This window comes from Macrotis lagotis, chromosome 3 (assembly GCF_037893015.1).
Source record: "Macrotis lagotis isolate mMagLag1 chromosome 3, bilby.v1.9.chrom.fasta, whole genome shotgun sequence".
Taxonomy (NCBI): Eukaryota; Metazoa; Chordata; class Mammalia; order Peramelemorphia; family Peramelidae; genus Macrotis; species Macrotis lagotis.
Window position 1 is genome coordinate 61,069,423 of NC_133660.1, and position 12,327 is coordinate 61,081,749.

The 12,327-nt window shown below is 37.4% G+C and overlaps 1 protein-coding gene across 1 annotated transcript in view; it reads right to left on the reverse strand.

The window, feature by feature from the left end:
* The window catches only part of TET2 (tet methylcytosine dioxygenase 2), a 157,971-nt gene that overhangs the window by 7,771 nt on the left and 137,873 nt on the right, over positions 1-12,327 (reverse strand). The window contains exons 10-11 of the mRNA XM_074228768.1: positions 10,978-11,115; positions 4,854-5,214 (exon numbers count right to left, since the gene is read on the reverse strand). Coding sequence (XP_074084869.1) covers positions 4,854-5,214; positions 10,978-11,115 — 499 coding nt within the window. The remainder of the gene's footprint in view (positions 1-4,853; positions 5,215-10,977; positions 11,116-12,327) is intronic.

Consider the following 12,327-nt stretch of genomic DNA (forward strand, 5'->3'; position numbering starts at 1 on the left):
CTTATCTAAAAATTGAACTGGAGAAGGAAATGGCAAACTGCTTCAGTATCTTTGCTAAGAAACCCCTAATGAGATCATGAAGAGTTAGGACTGAAAAATGACTGAATAAGAGAAGCACAGAGAAGGTGGTGATGTTTGGCACCTCCTCATCCAGAATCTCTTAGAGGCCTTCTCTAAAGGGTCATAGATTTAAAGCTGAAAGGCACCACAAAGAAAGTTTCTTACACTAAAAAGGCATATCCTTCTCTTGTAATGAATGGGCTTTGGGGAAAGGAAAATAGCCTGAGCTTATGTGTGAAACTCTCAGTATTCTAAGTGAAATTTCCAGAAACCCTTACTTCCTTTTCAGAACTAAACTTAAAAAAAAGTCATCTGAATTCAAAGCAAGTGAAAGGGGTGATTTTAATAAACCTAAGGACTGTTATCTAGGTAAAAGAATTAGAGGACAGTTGCTATAAAATAAGACCCTTATAACTCAACTTAAGGAGGTAAAGGAAGAAATTATATCTTGAGGTTAGACCAGTCAATAAATATTTATTAAATTGCTATTAACATAAGAAAAGTCATCTGGTCTCCTTTCTGCTAAGCCTAAGAACAAGAGTATCAGAAGGAGAGGTATCTAAAATTTATGTGTGTGTATATACACACCCTTCCCGCCCCCCCCCCCCCCACGTGGAGGGATGTGTATTTAGCTCTGTGAAATAGAAGCCAATTCATCCAAACTAGGGCCTTAAGAAATGGTATTAATTGGATTCACTCACTTAACTTTTTTTAATAGACTTACGAAAGTTCCAACATTTCAGTTATCAAATGAGATAACATATACAAATTTTGTAATCCTTAGAATTCCATATAAGTGAAAACTGCTATCATTATCATTATTAAATCTTCTAAATCAAGGCTAACAACACACCGAAACTTTGCCACATTTAGGAATGACTAGGACCCCAAATATTGAGAAGTCCTACATTGGCAGTTGAGACACTAAGCAACAGCCTAGAGCAAACTCTTTGTACCCTTCTGCTTCTGGCTCTTTCTTCAAGTGTTTATCCAGGAAAAGGAAGGGAGGAGAAGGGGAGCATCCATAACTTTCCACTATTTCTTTATCTCTTGTCACTGGTTGACTGGGCTAGCAATCAGCCAATAGGATATAATAATTGATATTGGTGACTTTGCTAGGAAGGAAGGCATAAGGTCTTCCCTTCCTACATTTTTGTATGTCTCTTTAGAACAAAATTCATGTCTACAATTCTTCTTTCAACTTTCAAGCATTGTAAACATTTCTCAAGAAATCTCTAAATTTAAAGAGACAAAACCAAAACTTGTAAAACTCAATATTTTTGTCATGGGTAAACAAAAAAGTTTTACAGAGTTATATGTTAACAAAATCATAAATTTATAAAGACACAGGAAAGCATATTGAATTTGGAGGCAGAGACAAAGATACAATGAAATAGATAGAATGTTAGACTTCGAATCAGGAAGATCTGAGTTAAAATTTGGTCTATTTTCTTTGCTAGATTTATGATCTTGGGCAAATTATTTAACTGCTATTTGCCTTAGTTTCCTCAAGTGTGAAATGAGGATAATAACTGTAGCTACCTCCCATCTTATCCCAGGTAAGGATAAGACGTGATAAAGCCTTTAAAAACTTTAAATAACTCATCATCATCAACATCATTATTATTTACTAAGTGTTGGGCCTCTATTATTTTTCATTTGAAATCTGGAGTAAATCATTCCACTTCCCTTTAATTCAGTTTCTTCAGAGTTGAACTAGATGATCCCTAAGGTCCCCCTATGATCTGCAAGCAAAAAGATCAAACACAAGGACATATTCTATCCATTCTATCTGTCTCTGCTACTCCTAAGTGGTTACCACCAGGACAAGATCCCTGAATTTCTTTTAAAGGTTTATGTATTTACTTCTCTGTTTGTTAGGGTCAGGAATTAATAGATGAATGCTTGTTTTCATAACAATAGTGTGCAATTATTCTGGTGTTTGAGATGAGTCCAAAGAGATCTAAAATGATGTCTTGGTCACAAGCTGTGGTTGAGGGACTATACTTACACTGATTTTGTCAAGACCACAAACCCAGGTTATAACTGTGGTTTCCTAACCCTGACAAGGCCCTAGGACTACTTCTACAGTCATATTTAAAGAGAAATTTACTTCACCAGAGGGAAGAACCTGAGCCTGTGCTGTTGTGACTTTCCTTCCTTATTGTAGGTATTCCCTAAGGTTCAGATCTTGGTTCCTTGATTCACTTGGTCTAGGCTTTTGTTTTGGTAAGCATTCAAACTTTAGTCCCTACATCTTCTGCTTAGTGCCTATTTATAGCTGAATATTCCTCTAGTTACCTCAAACTCAACATGTCTAAAACCAATCTTCTTGCTGTTCTCCTTCCACCCCAACTTCCTTTTTCCCATCAATGATGCCATACCTACTGTTAAACTAGGCTTAAAATCTCAATGTCTTCTTTATCTTTTCCTTCTTTGTTCTCTATAGTTAGTCCCCAAATCCTGTTGATTTTTCCATTATATATCTTATTTCTCCTTTCTCCATTATTTCTGAGACTATCCCAAGACAAGTTCTTATCATTTCACCTTCAAGAGTCTTACTATACTCTAAATGATTTCTCTAGACACCCATTTATGCTCTCCTCTAATTTATAATTCTCAAATTCAGTTATATACATCATCATATTTATCTATAAACATGTATTTTACCTTAACTAGTACAACTACTCACATGATGTTACTTACCGTTCCTTTTCTTTAACATGACCTTTTCAGAATTTATGGCTTTGTCTTACCTGAACTTTCCATTTCCCCCTGTCCTTTCCTGTAATGACTTATGTCCTATCCCATCCTTAGTAGCCCAGTTTACTTCTATTCTTTTCATTGGGAGTTCTCTAGACTATTTCACTCTCTATTGATTTCCCGCCCAACCTAAAATGCTACTAAATACTGAAAATTTCCACACTACCAGTTACCTAACAAGGTAGGTGTTGAGACACTAAGCCACAACCCACAGACTTGGTAGTATCAACTCCATGCTTTCAAGAAAAACTAGCAGTTTGCTTCTTCTGATGTTGATACAGCAAAAGGAAGGGAGAAGGGATACACCCCCTGTCTTACATTACTCCTGTGTCTCTTGTCGCTGAATGACTGTGCTAACAAGTCCATCTTGACTAATTAGCCAATATGAGAAAACAACTGATTAAAACTGATATTGGTGACATTGACATGAAGAAGGAAACCCAGTATTTTACTGAATGTGGCACCCATTTTTAGAGTTACTCACATATTTTCTTACACTGTTAATTGATGGTTTTGCATGTATAATTGTTTTTTTCTCCAGCCAAACTATAAGCTCACAGTAGACAGACTTTTCCTCTGCATCATCTATAGTGTGATACTTGATTAATACCTATTGAATGGAGGAAGAAATGAGTACTCTATTTTGGGAACACTTACTGTCTCTTCTATTCTTGCATCACATCAGGTCTTTGATGGTTTATCCCTCTTTGCCTTCCTCCCCATTTATTTTCATTCTGCATATCTGAATGAACCTTTAAAGAAATCATCATTGTACATTCTAAGTAATTTAACTGAACCCAAGTACATATTAATTATAATGATGATATCTAGAATGTATTACTTTAAGATGTGCAAAAGATTTTACATAAATCATTTCATTTTATTCCCATAATAACTCTGGAAGGTGGTATTATTATTATTCTCATTTTACAGATGAGGAAACTGAGGCATTGAGAAGTTAAATAACTTCTTAAGGACACATACCTAATGAGTATCTCAGGCAAGATTTGAACTCTGGTCTTCCTGACTCTAAGCCCAGCATTCCTATGTACTGTACTATTTACCAGAAGCAATGCAGTGCAATGGAAAGAGCACTGGTTTTGTAGCTAGAGGACTTAGGTTCATCAACCATTGGTCAGGACCTGAATAAATCTTTTAACTTGGTCTGTGCCCCAGTTTCCTAATCTATAAAAGGAGGAGATTGTACTGGATGATCTCCATGATCCTGCTCAGCTCTAAATACTTGATCCTATAGAAAAGTCTAAGAAGAGGGTAGAGATGTGATGAGGCTAGCTGCTACCTCCACTAAAAAGCCCTTTCTCCTTCTTAGAAGAGCTATTCTGCATTTGTCCATTTGAAAGTTGATGAATTCTACATTTTTCTAACTTCCTCCCATCTTTCCCCTCTCCCCATTGTAGTGAATAATATGGTAAAAGTTGTATATGTTACAATCATGTTTGACATATTCTATATTAGTCATGTTGTAAAAGAAGAATTAAAAGTAAGGGGTGGGGAAAGCCACGAGAAAAAAAGAAAACATATAAAAGTAATTTAAAAAAGTGAACATATAGTATGCTTTGCTCTTCATTAACTCCATAGGTGTTTTTTTCCTAAATGTGGATGTCCTTTTTCATAATGGGTCTCTCACAGTTGACTTTGATCACTGAACTGTTGAGAGGAGCCATATCCATCATGGTTTATCCATCTCATAATGTTGTTGTTAATGTGTACAGTGTTCTTCTGGTTCTGCTCACTTCACTCAGCATCAGTTATTGTTGAAGGGCCAACTCCAGTGGTCTTTCCTCACTCTTCCATCAGTGACCTTAATTTTTATGGAGGCCATATTCAAGTCCTCATGAAAGGCCACTCAAATGAAAATATGCAATGACTGATCCCTACTATAGCCCTGGGGATTTTGTCATGGGAAATAAGATCATCAGATGTTTCATTCAACATAATGAATTCTGTGCTCTTTCTCCAGGTCTACCCCACTCCACACAATTAGCTTCAGTACCTCAGACTGAGCTTACCTGCCAACTGTTTAGCATGGTTTACATTTTCTGAGTTGGCCTGCTTTTGACGTCCAGAAGCTGACTTCTCTTTTTCATTCTTACTTGAGCTGGTCTCCAAAGAGGAGAGCCTTTCAGCTACAGCTTTCTTGGCTTCCAGTTTTCTCTGCCGGCATGTCTTGGCAGGCTCTGCCAACATCCTGACTTTGCGCCGAAAGGAGCTAAGCACCTGAATGGCCCCATTCCTCTTTTTTTCCTCCTGGGCTTCCACACTGCCAAACTCATCCATGGTAGAGACTTTGTATAAAGGCAGAACATGGAGCTGCTCATCCTCAGGTGTTCTACCAACCTCCCGATTGTCTTCTCTGGTGAGTGTGCAAACCTAATAGGGCAGAGAGAAATGACAGTTTTAGTTTTTGTTCAAAAACCGCAAGAAAAAAATAATGTTGGCCATTTAATGCTTCACCTTTCATTGCTAGGCTGGCCTATGCAATGATACTTGCCAAGGGAGTCCAGAATCATATTCAGTGAAGCCCAAGGTTGAAATGAATCATAAACAATCATAAACCTACTCTCTTTGGAGAAAATTTAAAAAATTTACATGTCCACCTTCCAAGGACCGTATGAAATCTGTGGTTAATCTATTTAAGATAATTTCTTATCCTGCTGAAGTCATGAGAAAAAAGAGCAGCCTTTTCTACTTTCCTCACCTTAGACTTTGAACTCTAAATTATATAAAAAAACAGAGTTCTCTTTAAGTCACTTTTATCAAATAATCTTCTCAATTCCTTTTCAGTTGCAGCGTGTCTACACATAGTGTTCCACTCTGGTATACAAAGAAATGCTGCAATACTGCCTTCCCTTTTCTACTTCCCACCTTCTAACTTTCTTTCCTGTTTAAGGAATGTCCAGTCTACAGTAAAGATCTGTCAAGAAAATGCCAGGAGATAATAGCCTGGTGATAGTAACATATTACTTGGTACCATTTTTACCTGTAATCCCCCCCCCCCACTATTTTAAATCAAATTTACTGATCACTTTCCTTCTCCCTTTGAATAGACAAATGAGGCTTCTGGCAATTTCTTTGATGGACTTATGATAAAGAATGCCATCTACCCCAGAGACAGAGCTGATAGTAACTGAATATAGACTGAAGTACATTTTTTTTAATTTATTTTTTTGAGGTTTCTCTATATTTGTGGGGGGAAGGGAGATTATGTTTATTTTTACAACAAGGCTATTGTAGTAATATGGAAACAGATAAATTAAAAAAATGAGGTTTCTGACAGAGATGAAGGAGATGAGAAGTTACTTTTATGTTTCAAAGATGGAATACTGAATAGAGGGCTAGATTGGGAAGATCTAGGCAAGTCATTTAACCTTTCTTAGCTTCAGTTTCCTAATCTGTAAAATGGGGGTAATAGCATTTACCTCACTGGGCTTTTGTGAGGTTCAAATTAGATAATTTATATAAAGTGCTTTGTAAACTTTTCTAGTTATTTTTATTTATCATTCAGTTGATGGATACAGGTCATATAAAATAGGATAATAAAAGTCATCTAAAACTGGTCTTGGAATGAATTTGTTACATTTATAGTAGATGTATTTTTATAATCACATTTCAATTGTGCATCCATTAGGATGGCTTCCACTAGCTGATTCCAGCAGTACCTTCAAGAGGCGATGATCTGGGATTTTGAAGGGTCAAGGTGCAGAATGTAAAGTAGCTCTTTCAGGACACCATATAGAGAGCCTTTACATTCAGGTCTATAGGGTTGTGTGTTTATGTTTGCTTATGTCTTGATAAGATAGGAGGGGATTATAATCAGGATGCCAACTACTAGGCAATGAAAGTTTTTGACCACGACTATTCACAGTAGGGGAGGAGGAAGTAGCTACACATACAAAATTATAACTCTTTGGAAGCATTAAAACTAGCATTATGATCTTTTGAGGTACTTTCATTTTTGTAGTCCTGACATTCTTGTTCTTATACTTAATTTGATTTTCCTCTTGACAGATGACTTTGTCACCTATTTTATTGAGGAAATGGATACCACAAGAACAACCTTTCTTATATTCCTACCTTACTATACCACCATCTCTATTCTTTCACCATTTTACTCCATCTACTTGTGCCCTTAAATCCTTTGGAAACTTGCTTACCTCAATTACTCTTTCCCATCACTTGCCCCTTCCTTTCTCACTCCCCTTCCTTTTTTAACAATTTTTTTTCTAATGATTGTTATACAATCCTTACTCCTTTATCACTCTTTGCAACTTGCATTTGGGTTTTTAACTATCAAAATAATCCTCTCTAGTTACTTCTTAATTGACAAATCCAATGAACTTTTCATAGTTCACCATCTAGGAACTAGCATGTGATACTATCAAACTTTGTTTAGTTTCTTGAAACTAAACCCAGTGGGTGATGGTTTACTTTGTTAACTTTATTGGGTCTTTTTCTGCTTTCTTCCTTCCTGGAGGACGATGATTAAAGTTCTTATTCTATCATTACATTTGCTCCCTTAAAGATTTCAGTCCCATAATTTCAGTTATTTCAAACTTATTCCAAATTGAAGATTTCTAGTCCTAACTTCTCTTCCAAACTCCTTTTCCTTCTCAACATTTCCTTTTGAATGTTCTTTCAATATTTCAAATTAAATATCTCTATAAGAAAATTTACTAGACATTTCACCTTAAACAAGCTCCTTCCTCTGATTCTCCTGAACTGTATTTTAATTTTGCCATCATTCTCTAAGCCATTGAAATCTAAAATGTCCCTTTCCTCTTTGATCTCTCCTTTTTTCTTATTACATCCAACTAGTCACTGAATTCCATAAATTTCTTCCTGTACTTCAGTAATTTCCTTCCTGTTATTTACAAGTAACTTCCTAAGTGATCCCCTTACCTCCAAGTCTTCCTCCTCTCCAATCTATCTAAAACAGCATAGCCAGATTAACTTTCCTAAAATATCACTTTCATGGTGTTATTATACTGATCAAAATTCCCCACAAGACCAACCTCTTTTATCCAATACCTAATGTCCTCTGCCATATAGCCCTAACTTCTTTCCCAATGAATTTCCCTACCTCTGTGTCTCTGCTTTTGCTATTTCATTCACCTGGAATGCAATGCCCTGAATACACCTACAATTGCCTTTGGACATGCTGTGTAGTGTGAACTAGAGAAAGACAGCCCTAGACTGAGAGTTAGGAGACCTGGGAATGGGTTTAAATTCTTCAATTTACCAAATGTATGGTCCTAGGCAAAAACATTTCACCTCTGTGCCCTCTCTACCTCAGAGAGTTATTGTGAAGAAAGTGTTTTTTAAATGTGAGAAATACTAGACATCTTTCAAGGTTGACTGCCTCCAGATTTGAACTCATGTCCTCTTGACTTCAGGGCTGGTGCTCTATCTAGTGCACCACCTAATCCAGCTTCAGACATCTGACACTTACTATCCATTTGAAAGTTGATGCATTCTACATTTTTCTAACTTCCTCCCATCTTTCCCCTCTCTCCATTGCAGTGAATAATCTGGAAAAAGTTGTATATGTTACAATCATGTTTAACATATTCTATATTAGTTGGAGGCCATATTCAAGGCAAATCACTTAAATCTGATAGCCCCTCATCCTGGGTCATCTTCAGCTATCCTGATCCATATCTGGTCATTAGACCCAGATGATTCTGGAGGAGAAAGTGAGGCTGGTGACTTTTCCTAACAACCTACTCATTCAAATCCAATTCATTTCTCTGATTCTTCAAGAATGAAGGACAGAGGGGTGGCTAGGTGACACAGTGGATAGAGCACTGGACCTGGAGTCAGGAGTACCTGAGTTCAGATCTGGCCTCAGACACTTAATAATTACCCAGCTGTGTGGCCTTGGGCAAGCCACTTAACCCCATTGCCTTGCAAAAAAAAAAAAAGAATGAAGGACAGGCAACAACAATACCTCCAGAAAGAAGACAGAAGAGAGTGTGTTGATCTGAATTATGGAACTACTCCAGATTGATGTTTATCTCTTCTGAACTCCTAGAACACTTTGTTTGTCCCACTTATGGGGTAATGATCACCATATTTATAATATAGTTCTTAAAATTAGGGTTGGGTTCTGGAAGAGTTATTAGGAACCATCTAATTCAAATCTATCATTGAATAGATGAGGTCCTTATTTGGCCAAGGTCACAAAGGTAATATCTAAGCTAGGATTTGACTTGAACTCCTACAACTCCAAATTGAATTATCCATTTTAACATTCATTTTTAGAAATTTTGAGTTCCAGATTCTTTCTCTCCCCTACTCAGAGAAGGCAAGCAACAGAATATTAATTATACACATGAAGTCATCTTAATGCATACCATTTTTTCCTGGTTATTTGAATAGCATGGGGTAAGAACTGGACTTGTCATCTAGCCACATAAGGAACTTTCAGTAAAGAAACTCTAACAATAAGGATCTTCATTTTTTTTTTGTAATTTATTGGCTTTAAGTGCTGCCCAGAGCACATGCTTAGGGTTACATAGCATGTGTCCCAGGCCAAACTCAAACCAGGACTTCTGGCTCTGATTTCAGTCTTTTTTAGTTTTGTCTCCCTTTTCTTGACCTTATTTGGATATTTTTTTTTGGCAAAGATATTTGAGTGGTTCACCATTTTCTTCTCATTTGACAGATGAGGAAACTGAGGCAAATTGGGTTTTAAGTGACTTGCCAAGGTTCACAAAATTACAAAGTATCTGAAGTCAGATTTGAACACAGGAGGATGAAGTCTTCCTGACTCCAGCTGGGGCATTCTATCCACTGGCACCTAGATACCGATACCCAAGGTTCTGAGGTCAGTCCTATTTCTGCTATGCTGAGCTGACTTTGTCTTCCCTAGAGTGACTCTCTAAGATAAAGCCAAGGATTTCACTGATATAGGGAATAACCTCTACAAATGCAAGTAGGCACCTGTTCTTCAATTCCTCGAACTCTGAGAAATTAAATTACTTTCCTAGAGCCAAACAGAAAACGTGTGTGAGAAATGAGACTTTAACCCAGATCTTCCCATTTCTGTATCCAACTCCTATTCAGGAAGTCATAGCTCTTATTTAGATGTTATGTTTCATATAAATGGTAATGGGAGTCAGCAGTATAAGAAGTGGGGGCAATTTTGTCACAGGTAAAAATCATTTCGTTTCTCAAAAGTTACTCAAAAATAAATTTGAAGGGGTGGCTAGGTGGTGTAGTGGATAAAGCACCAGCCCTGGAGTCAGGAGTACCTGGGTTCAAATCCTGTCTCAGATACTTAATAATTACCTAGCTGTGTGGCCTTGGGCAAGCCACTTAACCCCATTTGCCTTGCAAAACCCTAAAAAAAATAAATAAATTTAAAAAATAAAATAATTTAGAATTTTCTTTATGGTCAGCAGAAGGCACAATCAAAAATGCCTTTAAAAAACACCCAAGTTCCTATCAGTTTCCCTACTGATGCAATTTATCCATAGAAACAGAAACTGAAAGTCAAGGTGGAAGAGAACCCTGGATACTCATTGACAGGGATGCTGAAATTATTGACTTATTTTGCCATAGGGCAAAGTAAGCCTTGGTCCTCAGAAGGGGACCAGTGGGGAGTCATTGTAACATTCTAAATCTATTATCTGGCACTCTCTCCCTCCAATGGTAGGGAGTACCCCCAGGAATCTGGGGGTTCATTTGGACACTCATATTTCTCTTTTTCCAATCCAGATATCCAGGCAAATATCCCTCTTTTGTAATACAGACCACACAGATTTCTTGGCTGGTGAACAATTCTATGATCAGTGAATTGTGAAATGCCAGACGTATGACACTCTGGCATTGCAAGTGTTCCTTGGCGGCAGGCTGCACCTGGCAATATGCTCTCCCTGCTGTAGATTTGTCCTCAGAATTTCCATGAAATTCTCATATGCTTGTCACAGAGTTTGGCTTTAATGTGCCAACATGTTCTGAGGGCAATAGCAGTGCCAACAGGGTCACCGTACAACAGCAACCCATTCATAAAAATACTGTTTCACATGGCTTCTGAAGAGAAATTTTTTTTTTCTAACTAAACATAGCAAATACAAAGAAGCCTCTAACACAGAATGGGACTGACCCTGGGTGGGAACTGTCATCACTTACCAGTGTACTGCCATTTTGCATGTTGTGCAAGTCTCTGTGGGCATGGGCACAGAAATCCAGGCAGGCAGTAACTCCAGAGAATGGGCGACCTTCCTTTAATCCCAGACGGCACTCTGGGGCTCTATGCTCATATTCAATCTGGAAGAAGACAAGAGAATAAAGAGTACATAGACCATTCAAAGCATTAGCATTTCTGTACCTCTGTTCCACAGAAATAAACTAAAATTACATAATTTAAAGCAAATATATTGTCATAATAACATTGTCAAGAGCACATAGATTTTTTTAAACTTTTAAAAATGTTATTATCCTATACTTTTGCATCTAGGGTATCTACAAGTCTGAGTCAGAGTTTCCTTAACCTGGGGTCTGTGAATTTTTTTTGATATTTTGACAATTGTATTTCAAGAATTATTTTCCTTTGACTCCCAATGTATTGAAGGGTTCTATAGTTTCACCCATTTAATACAAAAAAAAGTTAAGAACTCCTGATAAGAACCTGGTATATTTGGTATGGAGAAACAAGGAATAAAATAGTCTCAAATCAATGGCAACAGCCAAGCTCAAGTGTAGCTGCCTAGGAGAGTTGATTGCTCAGTCAATAAACATTTACTGAGTGCCTACTAAGTACTAAGCTCTGTGGCTACAAAAAAAGTTGCGTATTCTTGAGCACCTCACAGTTTAAAAATTGCAAGCACTATGTATAAATAAACTAAAGATAGGATACATTAGAAATAATCAAGAGGGAATACAGTTGAGGTAAAATTGAGGTAAAAGATCGGGAAAGACTTCCTGTAGAAGGTGGGATTTTGGCTAGGCCTTGAAGGAAGTCAGGAGGCAGAGTTGAGGAGAGAGAACATTTCAGGCATGGAGACAACCAGTGCCCATTGGTTTCAGTATATTCTATGGACACAGAATGCAATACTTCTTTCAATTAACCACTCAGAAACTTCATATTGTGTTATTACAAATGAACCAGTGTGAATGTGGACTGATTAGTAGTCATCTACGCTTTGTGAGGAACTTCGTTGTTCAGTCATTTTCAGTTTTATCCTACTTTTCTGTGACTCCATTGGGGGCTTTCCTGGCAAAGACATTAGAATGCTTTGTCATTTCCTTCTCCAGCTCATTTTACAGATGAGAGACTAAGACATACAGGGTTAAGTGACTTGTCCTGGGTCTCACAGTTAGTTGGAGTCCAAGGATAGATTGAAACTCAGGTCCTCCTGACTCCCAGGCTAGCTCTTTATCCACTTCACCACACTTCTGTCTATTATGGGTAAGGAAGATGTGGAACAAACATATGCCTTTCTTATTGTGAATCAAAGTGCCGTCTTCATATACTAAGGA